At 47.5% G+C, this 21,442-nt stretch overlaps 1 protein-coding gene across 2 annotated transcripts in view; it reads left to right on the plus strand.

The window, feature by feature from the left end:
* Positions 1–247: 247 nt before the first annotated feature.
* Positions 248–21,442, plus strand: part of ELL2 (elongation factor for RNA polymerase II 2) — a 43,547-nt gene continuing 22,352 nt past the window's right edge. The window contains exons 1-2 of one of the 2 annotated variants that reach the window (XM_083816186.1): positions 248–476; positions 10,503–10,550. In XM_083816186.1, coding sequence (XP_083672312.1) covers positions 348–476; positions 10,503–10,550 — 177 coding nt within the window. In that variant the 5' untranslated portion in view covers positions 248–347. The remainder of the gene's footprint in view (positions 477–10,502; positions 10,551–21,442) is intronic. The other variant, XM_083816187.1, reaches the window with a different exon arrangement.

The raw sequence follows: 21,442 nt of genomic DNA on the forward strand, positions 1-21,442 counted from the left end.
TAACTTTACAAAGGGTACGTTAAACGGGAGTAGTAGGTACCAACAGAGAATTTACAGACAGCAAAACGAGCACAAAGGAAGGCCCGTTTCCAGGCGGCACGTTACGGACACACCGCACCACCAACCCCCCCCCCCCCCGGTGACGTCACGCGCCCGCGGTGACGTCAGACGCGTCCCCGGCCCAGCGGGCGTGGCCGGGGCGGGCGGGCGGGCGGGAGGGGGCGTGCCGCGGCGTGACGTCACGGCGCCGGCGATGGCGGCGGCGGGCGGTGGCGGCGGCGGCGGGCCCGGTCCCGGCATTAGGGGCGCGGGCGGGCGGCGCGCGGGCGGGCGGCGCGGCGCGTAAGATGGCGGCGCTGCGGGAGGGCGGCCGCTACGCCGTGCGCTGCGGCCGGGCGGCGGGCAACGTGACGGTGCTGCACGTCAAGCTCACCGAGACCGCCGTGCGAGCGCTCGAGAGCTACCAGGGCCGGCAGGTGAGCTCGGGGCCGGCGGGCGGCGGCGGCCGGCGGCGGGGCGAGCCCAGCCCAGCCCGGCCCGGCCCGGCCCGGCCCCCGGGCACGGAGCCCCCGGCCGGGGCTCGGCTGTCCGTCCCCGGGTCTTCCTCCCGGCTCGGTTTGGGCCGTTCGAGCTCGCTTGGGCTCGCTTTATCTTGTCGCGTTTCCCTTCTGGGCTTTTTTGCTCCGTTTTATTTCGTGTTACTTTACCGTATTTTATTTTACTTAATTTTACTCTCATTTTGTTTTACTGTGTTTTATCTTGCTTATTTGTTTGTTCACTGTGTTTTATCTCGCTCTGTCTTACCTCGCCTTACTCCACCTCACCTACCCTGCCTTACTCTATTTTATTTTACTTCCCTTTACCGTATCTTACTTCACTACGTTTTACCTTGCCTTACTCTGTTTTACCCATTTTTTTCCCCCCAAAGCGCTGCCTTGACACAGCAGCAGCCCCCCAGGGCTCGCCAGGCAGTGCTGGCCGCTGCCAGCCTGTCCCCTCCGCACGCAGTTTTCGCCCTCCTTTTCCCCCTTTTCCCCCACGGCACGGCCTTCCCGAAGCCTCCCCCTGCGCCCAGCGGGCACCCACGGGTGCCCGGCGGTGTCAGGCAGGTGCCGCACACCTCCCGCGCTGGAGGGGACCCCCGGAGCCTCGCGGGGGGGAGCAGGATGGAGCCAGGCGCTCGGGGTGCTGCGGCGCGTGGTGAGGGGGGAGCTTCCTCGCTGCAGGTAGCGCGTCTGGGAAGGCTGATTAATTATTTCTAATTTATGAAACAGCGCTGGTAAATTATTTACCTGATTTCTTTTTTTTTTTTTTCTGAAGCAGAATCAACCTCCGACTTAGTGTAATTTTCCAGCAAATTTTAGCAAATGCCTAATCCTCACGATGTTGTGAACTGAATAAAGATCTGTTTATAGCGATTATGATCAGGAAAAAAACTGAAATTCTTCCTGTTTCGCTATTTCTTCATCTCTCTAACTTTAGTAAATGGAACTCCCACTCTTCCTGCAGATCTGCGTTCCCTAATTTGATCCTGTAGGAGTCAGTACATGCCATTGGAGTAGTGGCAACTGAAGGAATAGCAGACCAGAAAACTTTGAGATTCGATATTGCAGCCTCTGGAGTTTCTGCCGTTAAAAATGGTCATCTTCTAAACTAGCAAGCAAAATCGCGCTATTCCACCCTTTGCACTCACCCTTCATGTGACTCTGCTGGGGAGGTGGTCCTCAGACTTACCTTATTTGAGATGCTTTTTATTTTTTTTTTTTTAATATTTAATAGCAATATCTACGTTGGGCAGAGGGAATGAGGAAGAGAGAAGAAGTTACCAGCCTCTGTTGTCTGCATTTTAAATAGGTCAGCTTGTGAATTTCGAGTGCACATGGCCCTCCATTGCCCCAGGAGGGCAGAGCTATGGCCTGTAGCTGGCAATACTGTTCCTCTCTCTAGCTTTGTGCTGGGTTGTATCCCTGACCTGTTTCACCTCTTACCATGCAACTGGAAAAGTTGTAGCAAAGGCTTAAAATCAGTGTTGCTGAGAACTTGAGAAAGTTATTAAGTGAGTGCAGGGAAGCTGACCTATAGCTCTGTAATCGCCTCTGCTCTGTGCAGCAGAATCTTATCTGTGTAACACAAGTAATATCTCAAACAGCATGTAGATGTGTGGAATCACGATAACCCTCAAATGACCTACTTAGCCATCACTTGTAGAACTTAGGCAGGCTGTGTGTGCTTAATTGCTTAACACTCAAATTCAAATAGTTTCTGTGAAGATTGAAGCACTTGCTCTGTGTTGCTTTCTGTGCTAAAGACTTTCTTAGCCTGCATAACAATCAGCTCTTAAATTCGTGAGTCCAGCTTCCCCTTCCACTCCACGTGCAGAACTGGGATTGTGTCTGCGGCAGGCCAGCGCTGTGCAGCTTTCTGTAGGTGAGGGCAGGTCCTGGTTCCCTGCTCACCTTTGTGCTTCCCGACACATGGAGTGGGCTGGATGCAGGCGGTGCAGGACCTTCTTCTTTGGGTTTGCCTCACTAGTGCTGATCGGCATGGCTTAAAGGATGTGAGCATCATCTGTGGCGGTATCGATATAAAGAATGACCACTTATTTTTTTAACCAAGTTCTGCTCAGCTACCTGATGAGATGAGCTCGAGTTACACAGCATGCAGGTCTACCCTCCGTGCAGAAACTAGCCCAGCAAAATCACTTTTTTGATGGCTTTGCTGTAAGGTTGGATTACCATGTGGTGATCAGAAGCAGTGTAAGAGAACAGGTGAAGAAGAAACAGAATGCACGGTGGAGCCTCTCGCTGTTTGACGGCAGCGTGTAATATCACTCTCGTTGCTGGTGGCCTCTCCTAATCTGCCAGCAGCTCCTGAAGCAGGCTAGGGAACACTGCTCTGAGCAGTCCCTGCAGGGCAACGGGGACAGCAGTGTCTTCAGCTGATAGAGCTTTTAGCAGAACAAACATACGTCTGCAGTTACGTCCCGGCTGTGGTTCTCCAGGTGAAAGCAACTGTAAATCTCGAAGTTGTTCTGAATGCTGTTAAAGCTTTTTTTTTTTTTTTTCTGGCCTCTAAAATCTCAGCCTCCTAAACCCAGGGATAATTCTGGCTCTTAGGAATCCGTCTCGCATTTAAGTGTTTATTCTTTGAATAATCATTTGGACGTTCCAGCTGCAGAGGTTGTGGAGTCAATAAGCATACGAAATGCGTGCTTATCTGATGTTCCCCCCACTCGGAGCAATTGAAGTGGTGTCATGGGAGTCTGCTGTATTTCACTTACCAGGGCTGAAATTCCCTGTGACTCATGTCTGCCTCGAACAGCTAGGGTTTGGGCTTGGGGGTTAGGAAACTGCTTTCTGTTGCAAGGCTTCATCCTCTTAGAGATCAGCGGGAGTGAGGATGCACTTCTCCTCGTAGACGGGGCAGATATCTTTGGTTTTGGTTTTTGCTTGCCTGTCAGTCAGATTGAAGGCGGACTTGGCGTGAGTCTCATCCAAGCTGCAGTTTGCTCGTGCCAGCAGCTGTGCTGCAGTTAGATTCAGGCTGTGTTGGTGGTGGCTGCCCCCCGTGGTGCAGCTGGGGTGCTAATGGGATCACGGGGACCGATCTGGAGCTGGATCTCCGGAGGGGGAATGGGAGACTGGGAAGGCAAGGCCTAGGAAAAGAGAAAATCAAAATGTGAGCTGTGGTCGATTGGTAAGGATGGAGAAAACTGGGGGCAAGAATTAATAGGAGCTCTGAGTAGGGAGCTGGGGCTGAGGTCTGCTGCTTCTTCTCCCTTAAATCTCAAAGGGAAAGGGAAGAGGATGGGGGTGAAGTGAGCTGGCAGCGAACCAAAGCGTGGCTGTGAGAGGTTAAGGGAAGAAACCGAAAATCCTGTTGGGAGTGGGAGCGTGCGGACGAGTCTGGCGCCTGCAGTGGAGCTGGGAATGCCCCTGGTCATTCCCTCCTGCTGTTGCCGAAAAAGTAAAAATCTGCTACTGATACTCTTTCTACCAGAGTGCAGGCTGCAGGAGAGCTCCCTGCAAAAGAGGGGATATGCCTAACTGAGGTCTCTGTTTTTGTCTCCAAGTTGCCCACTTATATACACTGAGTGCTGAGGATACATTCTGTATTTGTTTTGGTTTGATTTCTTCAAATCTAAGATTGCATCTCTCTTAAGATGATGCGCTTGATAATGCAGAGTTAATTGATTTAAGCAACACAAGTATTCATAATAAATGTATTTTCATCGTTGGTTGATTGCAGGGTTTTTTCCCCCGGTTTCTTATGGTAGCAAGAACTGGGTGATCTTACTCTGCATGTTTTTGCTGTGTCATCAAGTTGTGAGTCTGATTTGGGACAAATCTCTTAGTGGCAGGAAAAAAAAATAGTAATCCCTACAATTTCTATGGAGTAGAAGAGAGACACCACGTTAACAGCTGAGTTAAGAGCACAGTGGCAGCAGGGGCTTGTGCCTCCGTTGCAGACAACTGGCTCCACATGGTAGGGAGAGAATGGAGATAACCTGGTCTGTTAAATCAGTGCCACCCCAGCTCGTACCTCAGCCTCAGCTGGAGGTGTGCTGCGCCGCTGCCCCCTTGGCTGGCTGGAAAATGCTGCTGTCTTTTGGCAAGTGTGTAAGCCCGCTCTGCTGCTAAAGAAAACCAGAAGCCCTTCTTGCTGTCCTTGTCCTCTGCTTGGCTCCCCTTCCTGCGCAGGATTCGCGGTGTTGGTGCAAGGACTCGTGTCGTCAGTGGGAAAGCGACCTGGGTAGAGGGGCAGCTGCTGTGCCGAGCGTGAGCAGTGCTGTAGCCAAACCTGCGCATCTACTCTCAGATAAAAGAAATGAATTTTTTTCCCCCTTCCATTCCTGTTGCTGCGCTATCTCCCTACACAATCCATGTGTCTAATGCACAGGACAGACTGCTCTGGATAAATCAGAGATCTGGTATGAAGGTGACTAGGATGTATATCCTGTTCCAGGTGTCAGAAGATTGTGGTTGATGAGACATGGGACTGCAGGAAAAACTTAGGGCAGTTAAATGCTGTCTGAACGAACGAGATTGTTCCTGCTATAGAGTTGATTTAAGGCTAGCACCTTGCTGGCACCCTGTGCGTATACTCGGTGAAGACAAAGTGGAGCTGAATATCTGCAGTGAAATTGAGATGACTTTAGCTGATCTGAGCTTTCGTGGCCCCTGAAACGAGGGAAAAAAAATATCCAAATTCGTTTCTTTTCATTCGGAAAAACTACCCGTTTAACTTTTTTTTTTCCCAGAGTGTCTTGTTCTGGGTTAGTGAGCTGAGTTTATGGAAGAGATCCACAGGTGCTGGAGGGAACAGATTCCTGGGAAGAGAAAGCAGGGAAGAGGAAGGAAACCTTCCTGTTTCAGGAGCCATGAGCTGTGCAGCAGTAGATGGCCACGTAGCTAGAATACAACTTTATTTTCCAAGACAACTAATTGGATCTGTTTGCCAGCTTCCCTAGGAAGGGCAGTTCCATTTTCTGAGCCAGTACATGCACTGCTTTACTTGTGCTGGGGCTGCTTCTGCCTAACCCTGGGGGTGCTGCACTGGCCATGAGCCCCCAGGAGAGGTGCTGAGCTGAGGAATCTCTCTCCTGCTGAAACCAGGGCGGTTCGTTCCCCCTGCAAATCTGCAGGCTCCTTCTGCTCGCCTTGCCCCAGCGCGGTTCTGGTTGCAGCACCGGGCAGTGGAAGCGCTGGCTCGGGCAGCAGGCTCTGCTCAGGCTGGTGTGTACTGTAAGCTGGTCTGTTGCTGTGAAAGAAGCCAGGAGCTATCGGTGTCAGTTGAATCTGAACCAGGATTTTTCACATTTGACATGCTGAACTACCGTATAATGCTGACTGTAATCTTTCCTGTATGTTAGTGTTAATAAAACAACAGCCCCCTATGGCAAATACGAGGAGAAATGCACTGGTACTTGAGAAGTACTCTTGATACGACTATGGGTGCTGTGTCTCTGTTTTTTTTGTAGTAACCAAGTCCTTACTGTATGTTATTATGTCATATGTTAGCTTTCGTCAGCGTTTTACGTTCTTCTGCCTACTAAATACTGTCCAGGTCATGTGAAGATGTGTATTTAAAGCAAACAACAACAAAAAAACACATAATCTCACCATGTAAATTTAAGAGTAATCAGGGTGGGTATGCCAAAGGAGTCTAAGTTAAGGCTGCATATCCATATCCATGCATTAAAATGGCTTTGCCAACTCACAGCATGATTGTTTCAATATATTAAACGCTTGGAGATGAGAGTTAGCTCTCTTAACTTCATGAAAAGGAAGCCTAGCTGGCTACTTCAGTTCCTCAATCCTTGTAGTAATCGGGAAGTATGACGTGACAGATCTGATGGCTGGAATGTGTAGGTAAGGAATAATCCTCAGTGGCAGTGAAACAGTGTAATAGTATAATAGACTTTTTCAGGCCCTGTAGTCTCTTCTGTCCAAATACCTTTTCTTCTCTTGTGAGGAGACTTCTTATTCCTCAGTCTAAGATATGCTGACGTATAGCCATGCTGTGAATTAACAACTAAATTTTTACAGGCTCAGTGAGCAGTTGTAAGCCCTGAGGCAGGAGAGAGAAGCTGCTGAAGGATTGTGGAGGGGAGAAGGAAAAATCCTTAGGCTGACACTGTCATCCTGCAACTATATCATGTCCTAGCCTTTCTGCATGGTAGCTCTTTTAAAATCGTAAAAAATGTATACAAAGCTATTGCACATCACAATCTCTAATGTGTTGATATAAATGCATCTTCTGTTCACTGTAAGTCAACATGCCTGAAAAACACTAGATAATTAACCTTGTGTACAAGGGTGGTGCCGTATAAATATCCGAGTTATTTGCCAAGCACCATATGTGTGCGCAGATCTTGTGTCTTGCAAGCAGACATAGTCCCTGCCCAAAAACTATTAAGCAAAACTGCAAACCTGGAGAAAATAAGATGGGTAGCTCCCAAATTTCGCCCCCCCCCCCCCCCCCATTTAGAGATTTATGATCTGATTGAAGCAGCTCTAGGTATTTTTTTTAACCAGTTCTTTGTAGGAGAATTTATCTTAATTTTTTTCAGATGGAAGTAGTGGAATGTGCCTGCAGCTGTAGCTCGTTTTTTAACTGAGCTGACGTTTGATTATTACTGCTTCAGTGAGGCAATGTGCACATCGCTTCAGCTGTTTTGGGTACTGACTGCTTCTCCAGGATCGCTTGCTTTGATGACTGTGGTGGGATTCTGGGCCTGCCCCCTGGACTCAGGACCATGAGGTTTCTAGGACTACACTCTGAGACATTTGGGTTGGACTGGCCAAATAGAGGTGTGCTGATTTCATGGGCAGGGAGCAGGAGGAGAAACTGATGGTGGGGAGCTCCAGAAGATGTCGTTATTCTTCACTGGTGGCAAAAAAAAATAAAATAAAAAATGGTGCCATATGATTTCCCCCTAACTAATGAAGAGAGAGAGTAAACTGTGCATGGCATTAGGCTTAAAATGGGCAGCTGCAACTACAGAAGGAGATCTTGGAGTTGTCCTTTTCAGTCCTCTGAAATCAGAGTGCATTAGCAGCCAGGAAACCCAGCAAAAAGTTGGGCGTTGTCTGGGAGGGCATAGAGAGCGGTGCAGAGGTGTCCCTGAGCTGCTGTTTAAAGCTCTTGGGCACCCATGTTTCAAGTCCCCTGTAAGAATTTGATCTGTGCGTTTGCAGAAGGATGTGAGGGAGGAGAGCTGGCCTCTGCTCTTCCTCTGGAGTGATCAAGGGAGTGTAGCAGTGGCCTACGCCCTCCTGAGAGTCCAGAAAGGCTGGGGCTTCATTTTGGAGCGAAAGATAAGGGGCTGAAGCTTGAGAAATGGTAGGTAATGTGAAGGTAGAGCTGATAACGCCCGTATCATGCAGTGCCAGAACAAGAGGGCAGTTGATGAAACTGGTAGATAAAATTAAAGCCAGTGAGTCCGTTCACCTGGAGGATGGTGAACTTCTCGGCCTTGCTGTCAGAGGAGACCGGAGGCAGACAGTGTCAGCAGGTTCGTAAAGAGATTAGGCAAATTCATGGACAGCAAGTGCATAAACGGATTTAAAAAGTAGTAATTGGGGATGTGCCCTCTAATGTAGGTGGGTGTGAGGAAGTACGAGGTGGATGGCACAGGAAAGAGGCAGGGCCCCTGTGCTCCATACAGAGAGCATGCTGCTGTGCTTTCTCCAACAACTTGCATTCCTTGCGGAAACACAGAGAAGACTGAGTAACTTTGGGGTACAGGACATGAAATAAAGTGAATGATGACTTGGCAAGAGATGAGAAGTAGAAAAGCCATTTGTCTGGTCCTGCAGCTGTGCCTGGTGTGAGCTCACTGTGGGGCCTGTGCCGAGATGTTTGTTCAAGCGTCAGGCTCGTCGGCAGCAGGAGGTTTGGCTGCAAGGCCATCTCGTTCCCTGCTCCCCACCAGGGTAGTCTGGTGCTCCAGATAACGTGCCAGTGAGGACGTGAGAGCCTTCTGATACTCTGCTAAATTTAGATTTCTCGGTGGCATTTTCTCTCACTGAAGTAGAGCAGGTTGCCGGCTGAGCCAGCGCACTTTCCCTGGATCAGAAACTAGCTGATGTCGAGCTCTGCGAGCCTGTGTAAGAAGGTGACGTCTGCTGCGTTCGCCTGCGTGACCACTGCATTGCCATGTCTGACTCAGCGTGTGGGGAACTGCTCTCATACGTCACTTTCTGTGTGGAACACAATTTCCTTCCGGAAAGCTGACGCCTGGGACATAAGTCAGGATTTATAGCAGTGTCAGACTTCATGTATGTACCCCCATTGCATTTTTTTAAATCAGTTTATTTGTGCGTGCTGGACAAGCAGATCCATTCACAATTCGACTTGTCTGGCTTCTGGCGCTTTCCAGCTTTGAGCTGGAAGATCTGTAGAGCAAACTAGTTCTTAGCAAGCCATTTAAAGGCTTAAGTTTGTATGTGTTGCGGGCTGTTATGCAACTTGAGGTGCTGTGTAAGCCTCATGTCACGAACAGTAAGCACAGACGTTGTTAAAGAGCTGGGGGTGAAGTTATGAGGTGGCCTGTGCCCGTGTTGGCTTGTCGCTGCTGGCAGGGTGGTGCCCGGCTCTTCGCTGCGCACGCCTGACTCCTGCCTCTGCTGTCACCTGGCACGAGCAGGTTCAGTTCGTCACCAAACTCGGGAATCTGCTGCTGGATGAGCGCGGTGAATTTTATTGTGAGAAGTGAGACGAGTGCAAGGGAGGGAGGAGGAACCTGTGGCTTGGAAGCAGGAGGGGACGGGAGCTGGGCCTAGCTTGCTTTTCCAGTGATGCCGAGCTGTGTCGTCTGCTGACACAGCTTTGTGATCCTGAATGGCACCTCAATTTGCAGTCTATAAGCATTTGCTTTTCTGGAGCAAAATGTTTATTAATGAGAATTTCATCCTTTGGTGCAGCTCTTTCAGTGTAAGCGCTTGCAGGAGGCTGACTATCTCACTGTAAAATCCTATGGACAAAGCCTGGTAAGTCGAGCCAGTCAGCACAGAAGCCATATGTTGTTCTGTCCAGCAGCGTAATTTCAGGATTCAGTAAAGCTGAGCACAGTCAGCACTGCTGCTAAAATGGGATATTCTTATCGGCGTGCTCCTGCTGGCAGTGGTGTTTTCGCTGTTGTGCGGTGAGCTATGTCAAGGAATAGATCTGGCCAGAACCTAGCCTGTGACAAAGAAAAGTTGTTTTCAGCTAGCAGTCTCCTTGGCCCCCTGCCCCAAAACATCTGCAAGTCCTCATGGACTGTGGTGCAGGATGCTTCCATCCTTGCATCCTGTTCAGGGGCAGGCTGCACTTACTGATGTGAAATTATAGAGACAAGTGAGAGGTGGCTACTATTATTTTTGGCCCTGTTGCATATGTCTCTTGGAGATTCCTTGCTGAAGGAATGAGGATTGTGTGGGGGAGACCTAAATTACTTGGCTTGGTTATGTTCAATCTCTTCTAATCTCTGAAATGAAATCTACCTCATTAGCTGAGCTGAAGAGTGGAAAAGCACCAAAGGGTGCCCAGCACTCAAGAACATGTAAAAACGGTATCATCAAACAGGCTCTTCAGAAACTAAGCACATCCAAAACTGTAAGCGACCAGAATGTGAAGGCAGAGTTTGGGAGGGGGGGAAAAAGCACTCCTTTTGGAACTGTTTTCATACATGGGGGAAAGTTCTATCAGTATCAGCAATACTACTCAACAATTCAGAGCATTAATTTTCTTGCCCACCCCTCCACCCCATGATAACCAGGCATCCCTGTCGAGCGTGATAAAACATCTGCTCTAAAGCTTCTTGGTGCCACGTGGAAGACCACTGGCAGAAGCCCTGGACATGCATGTGTGGAGGCACGGAGACGTGGTATGGCCGCTGAGGAGGAGGCTGGTTGTCAACGGATCCACTGTTTATTCTTTGTGCAGAAAAATACATTCTGCAGGTGCAGAGAGACTTGCGCTTTGCTTACATTTTACTTGTTTTCTCTTTCTTGCAGGATCTTATCTCTTCTCAACCTTCAATTCAGTTTCAAGGACTCCAAGGGGTGAGTATTTTGTACTTCTGTTATATCAGGAAAACAAATCCAGCATAGATTATCTACTATTAGTTACTTAAAAAAAAGCATTCCACAGGTATTTTCAAGATACGTTTAACACCACGCTTCATTTTATTTACTGAACAATTTTAGTTAAAAGTGGAAAAGAGTCATGCTGTTGGTATACCTATTTTTTTTGTCTTTTATCACCTGCTAGCCTAAATTTGAAAGGAAAGGGTGTAACTTGTAAGTCATCAACTAAGCAGTGTAGGTGTAATACTGCAAAACTGACTTGGAGTGTTTGGTTTCAAGGTATAAAGCAGATGTACAATTTTTGGGGGTGAGAGGGTTGTTTTTAATAACATGGACTATTGATGGTTCTTGTACCTTTTTTTGAAACTAATATAAAGTGCAATATTTCAAGCCTGTTGATAGAGTTGAAGGAAAAAGAATGAGGAAATGTGGCCTAAAGGGCACATGTCCTGTTAAGCAGTCAGCAAGTGCAAATTGGAGAGCTAAAGCTGAATATAAAATTAAATGTAGGTTGTGATCTGTGAGTATCTTAAGATATTAGGTTTAATATTTGAACTTCAAGGGGTTGTGAAAGACTCATTGTGAAAGACCGACATGGATTGTGCCTCTTAACCTTACTTCATATCATGTAATTGATTCAGTTTTCTATCTACACGTGCAGTGCTTGTGTGGATACACCAAGGAAGGGATGAGAGAAGGATGGATAAAGCCTTTATTCTGGTGTAAAGTAGTAATCCTGCTCAAAGTATTTGAAACTACAGTCCTGGTCCAGGACATGCTGGCTCCTGTCGAGCATCTCATCAACCATTGCTCACAAGCAGGGAGGCAGTAGAGAGAAATGCAGCACCATCCCCTTTGGCACTCCACTGCATTTTTTCCTGTGTTCCTGTGTGTGACCACGTAACTGTTCGGCAGAGTGCGTTTTGTTCTTGTTTACAAAACCTGGAGAAAGTTACGGTTTTGCTTAGTTCAAAAAAAGTTCTGGGGTTATAAATAATTAACCTAACTATTGGCACAAAGTTTAGAGAGTGGTACCAGTGTACTTTATCTAGCCTGCATTCTCTCTTTCTCTGCAAAAGTTCATGTCCTTATTTCTCCCATGTTCTTTAGTAACAGCCTTACAGGAGCCGTGTATGCAGTTTTAGATACTACTAGGCTGGAGGAGACCTTGTTTCTCATCTGTGAAGATCTGGTGGTTGTTGTTGTTGCTGTTGTGGTGCACCGGGCACCTGCATCACCACCATATGTGATGTACATACATCCCCACAGCAGCACTCCATATTCTGCTATATGTCAGAGCAGCAAAGCATTGCGGAAGCCCAGGACAGCACTGAAAGCAGGAGGGGATGCTGGAGTTACGTATAGGATGTCCGTATGGTTTGTTAACTGATGCTGACAACCTGTGCCAGCAGTGTGAGCACATGGGGTCTGGGCTGGGGTGTTACAGGGGTGCCCACGCTCCTTTGCCAGGAAACTGGGGCTGCAGGGATTAATGCTCCTGTGTTTTCCTTCCTTGTTTTTTTCTCAGCTCCTGCTGCAGTGTGGTGATGCTGCATCCCTCCGCTGTCTGCTGTAGGTCTGGGCCAGGGAGGGATGGAGGCTCTCCATGTCCTATTCTCTTCCCACTTCTCCTCGTGCTTCTGCCAGGTAGAAAACAGGAGGGGAGGACACTGCCAGCCACCCAAGAGCGTAGAATGCTGTGGGGTCAGTCAGAAACAGAAAAACCTGTTCTTCTGTCCACCTCCATGGTTGCACGTGTACATATGAACTCATGTACATGTTTAACAAAAATCCATGGTCCACAGAACGCTGTAGTTGCCCCAGCTCCCTGAATCCTCTTTCAGGAGAGAGGCAACACAGCTGTCTGTAACTTGGTAGCCTATCAGCCTGGGTTTAAGTCACTACAAAACAATTGCTTTATCAGTTACCAAACGTCTAACAGTGAAAAAACACTTCTGAAGATGGAAACGTCTGACAGGACTTCGCTGTGTGCTACAGAAGCAAAAATCTCCTATGGTGCTTCTCAAATCTACACCTAATCAGGGAAATGCAAGCTAAGGAACTTACTCCAGGACATTCTTAGCTCCTAAGTATCTAAAGTAGGGGCAGTATTTTAAATTTGTTCATGGAGATGATGAGACTCCTTTTCCTGTATATTTTGAGTGCTTCCAGAAGTTGCGGAGTTGCAGGCCAGGCCACCCTGAGAGGCCTTTCCTTCCTAGGGCATGATCCTCAGTGCCCATACACCACACAGCATCACCTTGGACATTTGTGGAAATCAGCAACTGCGCAGATCCAGGATACAATGCTGGATTTGTCCTAAAAATCTGTTTTCTGAAGTGCTTCATCTCTAGTTGCAGGCATCCTACTTGCCTTCTTCCATGGGTAATGGGAAGGGCTGAAGTGGAGAAACAAGGAGCGCTCTGACTTGGGGTGGTATGGAACCGTGTTAGGTGAAGGAGTTGAGAAGCTGGGGCTTGGACAGGAGCCTTAGGTTAGAAGGGGCGAGGTAGGAGCTTTTAGGTTGTGCGTATGTTCTAACAGGGAGCTCGGATTTCTGCCAGAGCAAGCTTAGCTTTTTTCTGTTGTAAGGTGGTGTTGCCCTGAGGGCGTCTGAAAAGCACTGGCTGTGTATTGGCAGTCTCAGAGGTGCCCTAGAAAATCTGTGGACACAGTAAGACGGTGTGCATTTGAAACAATAATAAATCACCTGTGCATGCTGTGTAATTCTCCCCTAGACACTTTCAGTACAATAACCACTGAAACAGTGTTCGTACAGTTTGCACCGAGCTAAGACTCTGTCATTGATGAAATATACACGAGTGTTGAAATGAACACACCAGGGCACAAATCAGCCCCAGGGGAGGAGAACTTTCCTCCTGGAGCATCTCACCCCTGAACCGTCTGGACCATAATGTGTGGTGCTCTGAGTTAAGTGGAGAATGCAGGGGGGAAGGCAAGACGTGGGTCATTCTCACGGCAGAGATTAGCTTTCAGGAAATACTTTGTAATTAAACGTTTTGGTTTACATGTTGTCCGTCTGGGTAACCTAGAAGCTATGTTGTTCTATGTGCAGTATCCCTGGGGAATTCCAGTATTGCCAACTGACTTTTCACTGTAATGCAGTAGGGATAAGTTTAAAAACAAAAGAAAATACAACTCTGCTGTTTCTAGTCCAGTATACAGTCCACATTAAGCTTTAAACAGGCATGCCTTCCTCATGTGGTTTCACTCCTGCATTTTTAACTTTCTCTGCCATGTCTTGTAACGTGCTAATTTGCCTCTTAGACACAAAATTTGTGGCAAGCACACTGTACAAAAAACTGACAGCTTGCCCAGTTTCTTGCAGTGGTGCACATGCCTTCAGCACGTGTGCTTCAGCTTCTGTCTGCTGAGGGGTAGGCACGGTGATGCTTGTCCTTTCCCACGGAGTTTACAAAACCAGTTGTCCGGTTTGGGGAGCTGAGCAGTATGCTGAAGTTGGCTCGTAACTGGATCAACTGCTTCATATGCTCTGCAGAGAAAAATTATTTTTTTTTCTGTGGAGCTCAGTCCTTTAGCTTATAGCATTAGTGGCTCTTGAGAAATTAATGCCTTTGTCTGAAAAGACCTGATTGTGTTCATTCATATATCTTTCTAGACTAACGCTTTCAGTGTTTTTGTCAAATGAGACTTTATTTCGTATCTATCACTGCCACTCTGATGGTTTCCAGAAGACTTAATATTAAGGGAAATACTCTTGCTATGGTATCAGCTAACTAAACCAAAGCACTCCTTTCCATCTAAATGATGAAGTGCTGCTCAGCTCCCAGTCTGCTTGTTGTGTTTTACAGCGAGCAAGAGGCACCAGCTAGGTGTCTGAGAACGTCCGGGGTACAACTTTTTGGGACCGATGCATCCAGTTAATGAACCAACCTCTAGCTGTGCAAGAGCCTTTGTTTTGGTGGGAGCGGGACCGTGCGTGGAAACAACAGTGCTAAACTTTGGGGTGGGAAGAGAGGGATGCATTTTTGGGGGAAGCTACAGGCAGCCAGACGCAGAACAGGATTAGTATAACATTCAGCAAAAATACTGCTGTTTTCGTCACCTTCTTGGAAATTTAAGTTGGAAACAAAACAGCTGTGCAGTGTCTGCTATAAATTTACCAAATGGTATCCTAGACCTGTTTAGTTTCAACTACCCATTGCAGTTTAAAATGAATCTTTTATACTCTTCCGTATGTTGCAGGAATTGTGGTTTATTCTTTTCCATAAAAACACGTTTCTAAAAACAATATAAAATGCCTGCTCTTTTACATGTTTTTACAGTGTATTACTTCTGTGGTGTCCTTACAGATGAGTCAGCGTGGTGGTATCCTTACTTGCTTGTTTTTCCCTGAAACGTGTCCTCTGGCCCTAGTCTGGGGACGGTAGTTACCTGCCTTGGTGTTTGGTCCTGTGCAAACTTCTGGTCCTCTCTCCAACTGTAATTACTGTGTGTTATCCCCCTTCATGCTGCTTGTCCACCTTGCCCTGGCCAAGAAAGCCCAAAATGTGTCAGTGAGTGCTCGTCACTGCTCTTTCCTGCGGAGCTGCCTCCTCTTGCACTGCGTGGATCCTTCTGGGAAGAGATGCACGGCTGTCAGAGGGGAGGAAGGGCTGTAGGCACCCCTGTCAACAGCACAGAAAGGTCACAGAGCTGAAGCGCGCCGTTCCGCAGCTGCAGCACACTGCCAGGAGCCCGCGGTGGTTTGCAGTCCCCGTCGGAGGAGAATTGTCCTGTAGCCCGTTGGTGTCATGGTCCGTCTGGGTGAAAACGGCACTGTCCGTAGCGCCGAGACCTGTCCAGGCAGACTGCAGGCACTGTTGGGAAGGAAGGGAGGAGACAAGGCTGAAACTAGAAGGAAGTTTTCTCCCTGTAGGTTACTCCTTTGTCTACAGATCAGTGTAACTGGTGAAATGCATTTCAAATGGAGTGTTTTTACAAATTTTATGTAGTAAGACGCTTAAATTTGTTTGCAAGGCAGCCATGCCTAATTACGTTATTTGAGAGAGGCTTAGGCATCTTAATCTCCCTTTAGAAAGGGGCATTGATCAGGGATGTTTTCTAGCCTGCCTCTAACAAAGGAGGAGGATGAGGTTTGGTCCTTGAAGGACACAGCATTTGGCAAAAAGAAGGATTCTGAATATTAAAACGAAAGCAATAGAAGTCAATGCTAAAAACACAAATTGAACGAGCGATGTTGTCAGTGTGGGGCAGCGACACCTGGGCAAAAGCTGCTGTAGTCAAGAGCCAAACGATGCCATAGCAAAATCCATCCCGTGCGGGATTTGTAAAACAGGAATTGTTACAGTCTGGAAGAGCATCCCCGCTGAACAGAAGTGCATCACTGCGTGTGTCGCCTCCCCAGCAAACAAAGTGTCAGTCAGGGAGAGCTGTGAGTAACTTTCGGCTGGGTGGGCAGCTAAGCAGTGGGCTGCAAAACGTCGCCGTGAAAGTAGGCGATGACTTGGGGGAGCAGAGCTGGTCAGAGTGATCGGGTTGGGATGGTTTTGAGAAGGAACATCTGCTGAGCAGCATCATCCAAAAATAGAGGCGCTGCGAATGCCCTCAACCAGTATGACCTGATGCCGGCTGTGGGAGAACAAGAGGGAGAGAGTGGGTAGATGTATTCAGGAGCAAATGAGATGAAATGAGTCAGGCTTGGAGAGCACAATAAGCCTGCCCGGAATTCATGGTACTCTCAAGTGCGCGGCATTGTCAGGAATGATGCAGAAGAGGACTGAAATTAAGAAAAGCTATGAGCCAAAAAAATTTGCAGCCCTTTTTGGAAAGAGGGAGCCTGCGCAGGAGTGTTCAGAGAAAATTCTGAAAACTGCTCTTACATTAGAGAGCCAATGAGGATGATGTCTCGGAGCGAGAGAGGATAATGATAGATCCAGAAATCAATTATGAAGAGGAAGGGATTAAAGTCAAGGGTATGAGTTGTTCTAGTGGATGTCCTCTATTACTAAACCCATTGAACGGCACGAAGTTGCAAGCCAATTTGGGAAACAGATATTTTAAAATAATTTTTTAAGGTAGGCGGCAGAGGGTCAAGAGCTCTTGACACTGGTGTTGAGTGCTCAAGCCTGGTAGGCGATGACAGTGGGGGCCGGGTTGGGGCACACAAACCCCCCCCAGGTACACTTGAGACCAGTGTGGGGATGCGTGAGGTTTTGCAGATGTGGGCTTTGAGCTCCAGCAGTGGGGTAAAGGAAGGGGATGGAAACAGGGTGTCCGCTGCGTGCCACAGAGTGCCCTTCTGGTGACAGCCGTCTGCATGGCTTTTTTCAGGTCACGCAGACGATTGGGTTGAGATTGTCAGAGCTGGCTTTGATTCATGATTTTTGTCTCTTGGACACGGAAGCTTATTTTCATTTTCAGAAGACTTAAAAGTGCTCTTTACCTCCCTTTTTGCTTCCAAACTGCTTGCATCAAGAAAGCCTCACCACTTTACGATAAAATCTCAAATTTCAGCAGCGTAACAATGTTGGGAATAAACCTCTCCAGAATGCCTGTTCTTCCACTTTTGTTTTCTCTGTCCTGTGCTGAAAGCGTGAGGGGTGTTGTTTTGTTTTCATTTCTAGAGAGCCCTGTACCAACTCAGATCTTCCTTACTGGAATTTCCTCTAGCATATCCAAGCTGGCATCTTGATAACTCCAACTGTGTAGAGATGAATAGGTTTGGTCTTACTGTTTTATGCACTTAGCAGCACTTCTCTTTGCCCTCTGATGCAGCAGTTGTTTTATGTTGTAGCTACTGCTCTAGGAAAGGAAGGCCCTTCTGCGAGTTCTGTTGCTGCAGCGGGGTGGCTCATAAAGCTAGCCTAGAAGAAAACTTCTTTGTTTTGACCTGTCTGTAGGTTTCTGCAGGGCTTTGTCTCTGCATCTGTGCAGGACTGGCACAGGCACGGTACCAGGGCCCTCCCAAGGGAGGCAGGGGGAATGTGTGGTGGTGGGGCTGTGCTTCTCGGTGGCAGCGCCTTTATCTGGCTTCTCAGCATTGTAAGAGCACACCTTACTGCACTAAATGGGCACGAACAGTGTTAAAGTCTTTCCTCATATGAATATCCTAAGAGATCACATCAGCACTGGAGGTTGAGGCACCAGTAACAATCTTTTTTATTTTTTTTTCCTTTTGGTGACAGAACCAAGGCATCTGATGTGTTCAGCTTAGGTGCAATGCCCCCCTGTGACTTGTCCATGCTGCAGTACTTGAAAGCAGTAGCATAACTCGTTTGAAAAATCTACGAGTGAGAGAAATTCTGTGAGTTAATTAAATTTGTCTGCGAATTGTATGGAAACAGATGAAATAATTTTCTTGATGTAAACTTAGTGCGGGGCAGAAGGAGAAAATTTCCTGCAGCTGCCATCAGTTAAGAACGATCTGCTCAGCCACTCCTGTCTCTTCAGTGTGGATCTAGAAAAGGATCTAGAAAACAGTGAGGCTTTTCGCATCTCCGTTAGCCTAGAGAGATGAGTTTGACGTTAATACTTAGACGTCTTTGTGCTTCTGTTGAAGTAATACAAATTCTGTAGGCTAAACAAGAAATTACTCAGTTCCCAGAACTGGGTAATAGTTCTTTTGCGATGGCTTGTGGCCACCTTTTTTCATGTGTTACCTTCCACAAAGCCTGTTAATCATTGCATTCATTAAAGACTTTTTCTTCTTCTTTTTCTTTAACCAGGAAGAATGGGGGTGATGGCACAGATGATAAAACGGTGTGAGGAGACAGCTCTGAAGTAAAGCAGAATGGAAGCACGAGAAGGGAAGGGTTTGAAACATACAGCTGATCATGAGAGAGCAGGAAAATTCAGTCAAACCTGGTGGGAAAAGCTATTAAGTATTTGCCTCCCTATACAGAAGTTGCATAAGGGCCCAGAGCATCTCCTGCACGAGGAGAGGCTGAGAGACCTGAGTCTGTTCAGCCTGGAGAAGAGAAGGCTGAGAGGGGGATCTGACCAATGTTTATAAATACCTAAAGTACGGGAAGCAAATGGACGGGCCCAAGCTCCTTTCAGTGGTGTGCAGCCACGGGACAAGGGGCGATAGCCAAAAAAAAAACCACAGGACGTTCCACGCAAACACAGGTAAAACCTATTTACAGTGAGGGTGACAGAGTGCTGGAGCAGACTGCCCAGAGGTTGTGGAGCCTCCTTCTCTGGAGATACTCAAGACCTGCCTGAGGGCTTTCCTGCCCAACCTATTGTAGGGAACCTGCTTTTAGCAGGGGGCTGGACTTGATGATCCCCAGAGATTCCTTCCAACCCCTGCAGTTCTGTGATCGTAGCTTCTTGTTTTCCTGCAGTGTCTGCATGCTCACAGTGTTGTCTGCTGGCCACGCAGGAGAAGCAACGTGTGGGTGAAACTCAGCGTCACAGGCGTGCTGGGAATTTTAGGCAGGAATAGGTGTTACGCAGGAAAGGATTTATAAAGCATAAGTTGCCTTCTGAAATAGGCCAGTGCTGGTCTTAGCTACATCCGCAACTGATAAATAGTCTATGAGAGAGCAGCTGAGGCAAATTTTAAGCCAGACCCGAGCTGGATGTCAGCCAGAAATGAGCCAGTGCCTCAAGGCTGTGCAGGGTGTTGAGGTTTAACCTGGCAGGCAGCTGAGCACCACGCAGCTATTTGCTTGCTCCCCTGCAGTGGGATGGGGGAGAGAACTGGGGGGGGGGGGGGGGGGGGGGGGGGAGAGTAAAATCTGTGGTCTGAGATGAAGAGAGTTTAATAGGAAAGAAAAATAGTTTTTCCTATTAAACTGTCTATTCTTTCCTAAAGAACTGGGAGGGGGAATAAATAGACAAAACAAGAGGTGCACAATGCAATTGCTCATCACCAGCCAAGCAATGCCCAACCAGACCCCGAGCAGCAGCAGCCCCCTGGCCAGCCCCCACATATAATTGTCCCACACAACGCCCCATGGTATGGGACATCCCTCTGGCAGCTGGGGGCAGCTGTCCTGGCTCTTTCCCCCCCAGACCCTCGCTGGCAGGGCAGTATGAGAAGCTGGTAGGTCCTTGGCTTTCGTGCAAGCACTGCTCTGCAACGGCTCAAGATCGGTGTGTTACCAGCATTGTTCTCATCCTAAATACAAAACACTGCACCGTACCATCCACCAGGAGGAAAATTAACTCTATCCCAGCCAAAACCAGGACACAGGGACGTGAGTTACGCGTGTTAGATGTGAAATGACATGTGGGAGAAATGGAGTAGTGTTATGGTAGGTGGCTATATTGATGCACCGTCTGGTTGTGGAGACGTTCTGCACAATGGGCTTCCCATGTGAAACAGGGAAAGGCGTGTGAACGAGGATAAATGTGCTTGGGTGCATGAGGAATCTGCTAGGAGAAAAATGATGCTCTGTCTTCACATGCTGGTACGTATCCTGGGAAGTATACAGACTACAGACGTGGCAGTTCAGGCGAGCATGTTAACGTGCCTGAAACTGGGGCAGCGTTCGGGGGAAGACACATGGTTCATTTCACTAGGTTAGTGCCCGAGTTGAGGGGGAGAGGTTGTTTTGAACAGCGCTCGTATGCACCTGTTTTCGAGGTGACCTTGTTTCCTTGTCTAGACACAACCAGAGTGATTCTCTGGTTAAGGTGTGCATATATGCAGCTTCTCTTCAGGGCTTTCTCATCGTCTTTCATTGCTCCATCTGTCTGCCTGCTGGCAGGGATAAACTAGGTCTGCAGCAAGGACTTACCTCCTTCTAGGGGAAGAGCACGGATCAGCTATGAGTAATGCGTTGTGCCAGGGTGGGTGTTTGCTGTTAGAAATACTCTTCTTGGCCGTGGGAGGAATATAGCAAATTGCTTTCAAGGTGGTGCCTACCACCTACAAGCTGGGACGCTCTGTATGTGTGGAAGGTGGAATAGAAATATAAAGCAGCTTTTCTGAATAAAAGCACTGAAAACTGGCTTGCAGTGCAGCTTCCTGATATGAATAAAAGTTTATTTTCTGTCACGGATTAATGCAGTTGCAATACGTGCTTTATTAATAAAGCATCCTTGACCTGCTTCTACAAGTATAGCTCAAATAGGAAAAACAAACTTTTGGCCACTCTGCTTATCGGAAGCTGAATGCAGTATCTTAATTCTGATTAAACCAAAAAGCCTATTGAAATTTTCAGAACTATATGGTATAAATTTATACTGTAAGAGCTGGCTGGTTTATTCAAAACAGGGGGCTTATTTGCAGAAACCGATGAGTCAAACTAATTTAAAGTGTTATTTTGTCTTGCAAGATACAGAAGGAAATGGCAAATATGCCAACAGCAATAAAACTTGATCTGAAGCGTTTGGGGTGACAGTAATTTTTGAAAACCTAGAAGTTGTCAGCAAGTTAATGGAGTAATTGCAGAAGCAGCAGTAATCTCTGAAGAGCTGGAAAGAGGATCTAGAGAGGCAGCTCCGGGGTGCAGGGCTCAGGCCACTGTGCTGCAGTTCAAGCTGCCGCTTCCTCCTGCAGTTTTTGTGTTTGCACGTTCTCTGTGGAGCTGCTCCTGCAGCTGGCTGGTCCCCATGTTTCTGCTCTAAAATGAGGTTCCTTGCACAGCTGCTTTTGAATGGCAGCGTGCTCCCATTTTCAGAGTCACTCTCCTGTTTTCCAAGACGACTTTGACTCCATCCTCATGTATTTTGTCCCTGCCAGCTTTGTATTACCTGCAGATTCAATACTTATCCTTTGTTTTGTTTCCTAGATGTTTGGGCTTTCACTTTTGAACCATAATATGGAAAACCGGCTTATCTGATTTATTTGCATGTAATGTAACTTAAAATGCATTTTTTTTTCCCTCAGAGCTTTTTCAAAGTTTATTGAACTGGCTTATCTGAAATACAAC

Source organism: Anser anser, assembly GCF_964211835.1.
Source record: "Anser anser genome assembly, chromosome: Z".
Lineage (NCBI taxonomy): Eukaryota > Metazoa > Chordata > Aves > Anseriformes > Anatidae > Anser > Anser anser.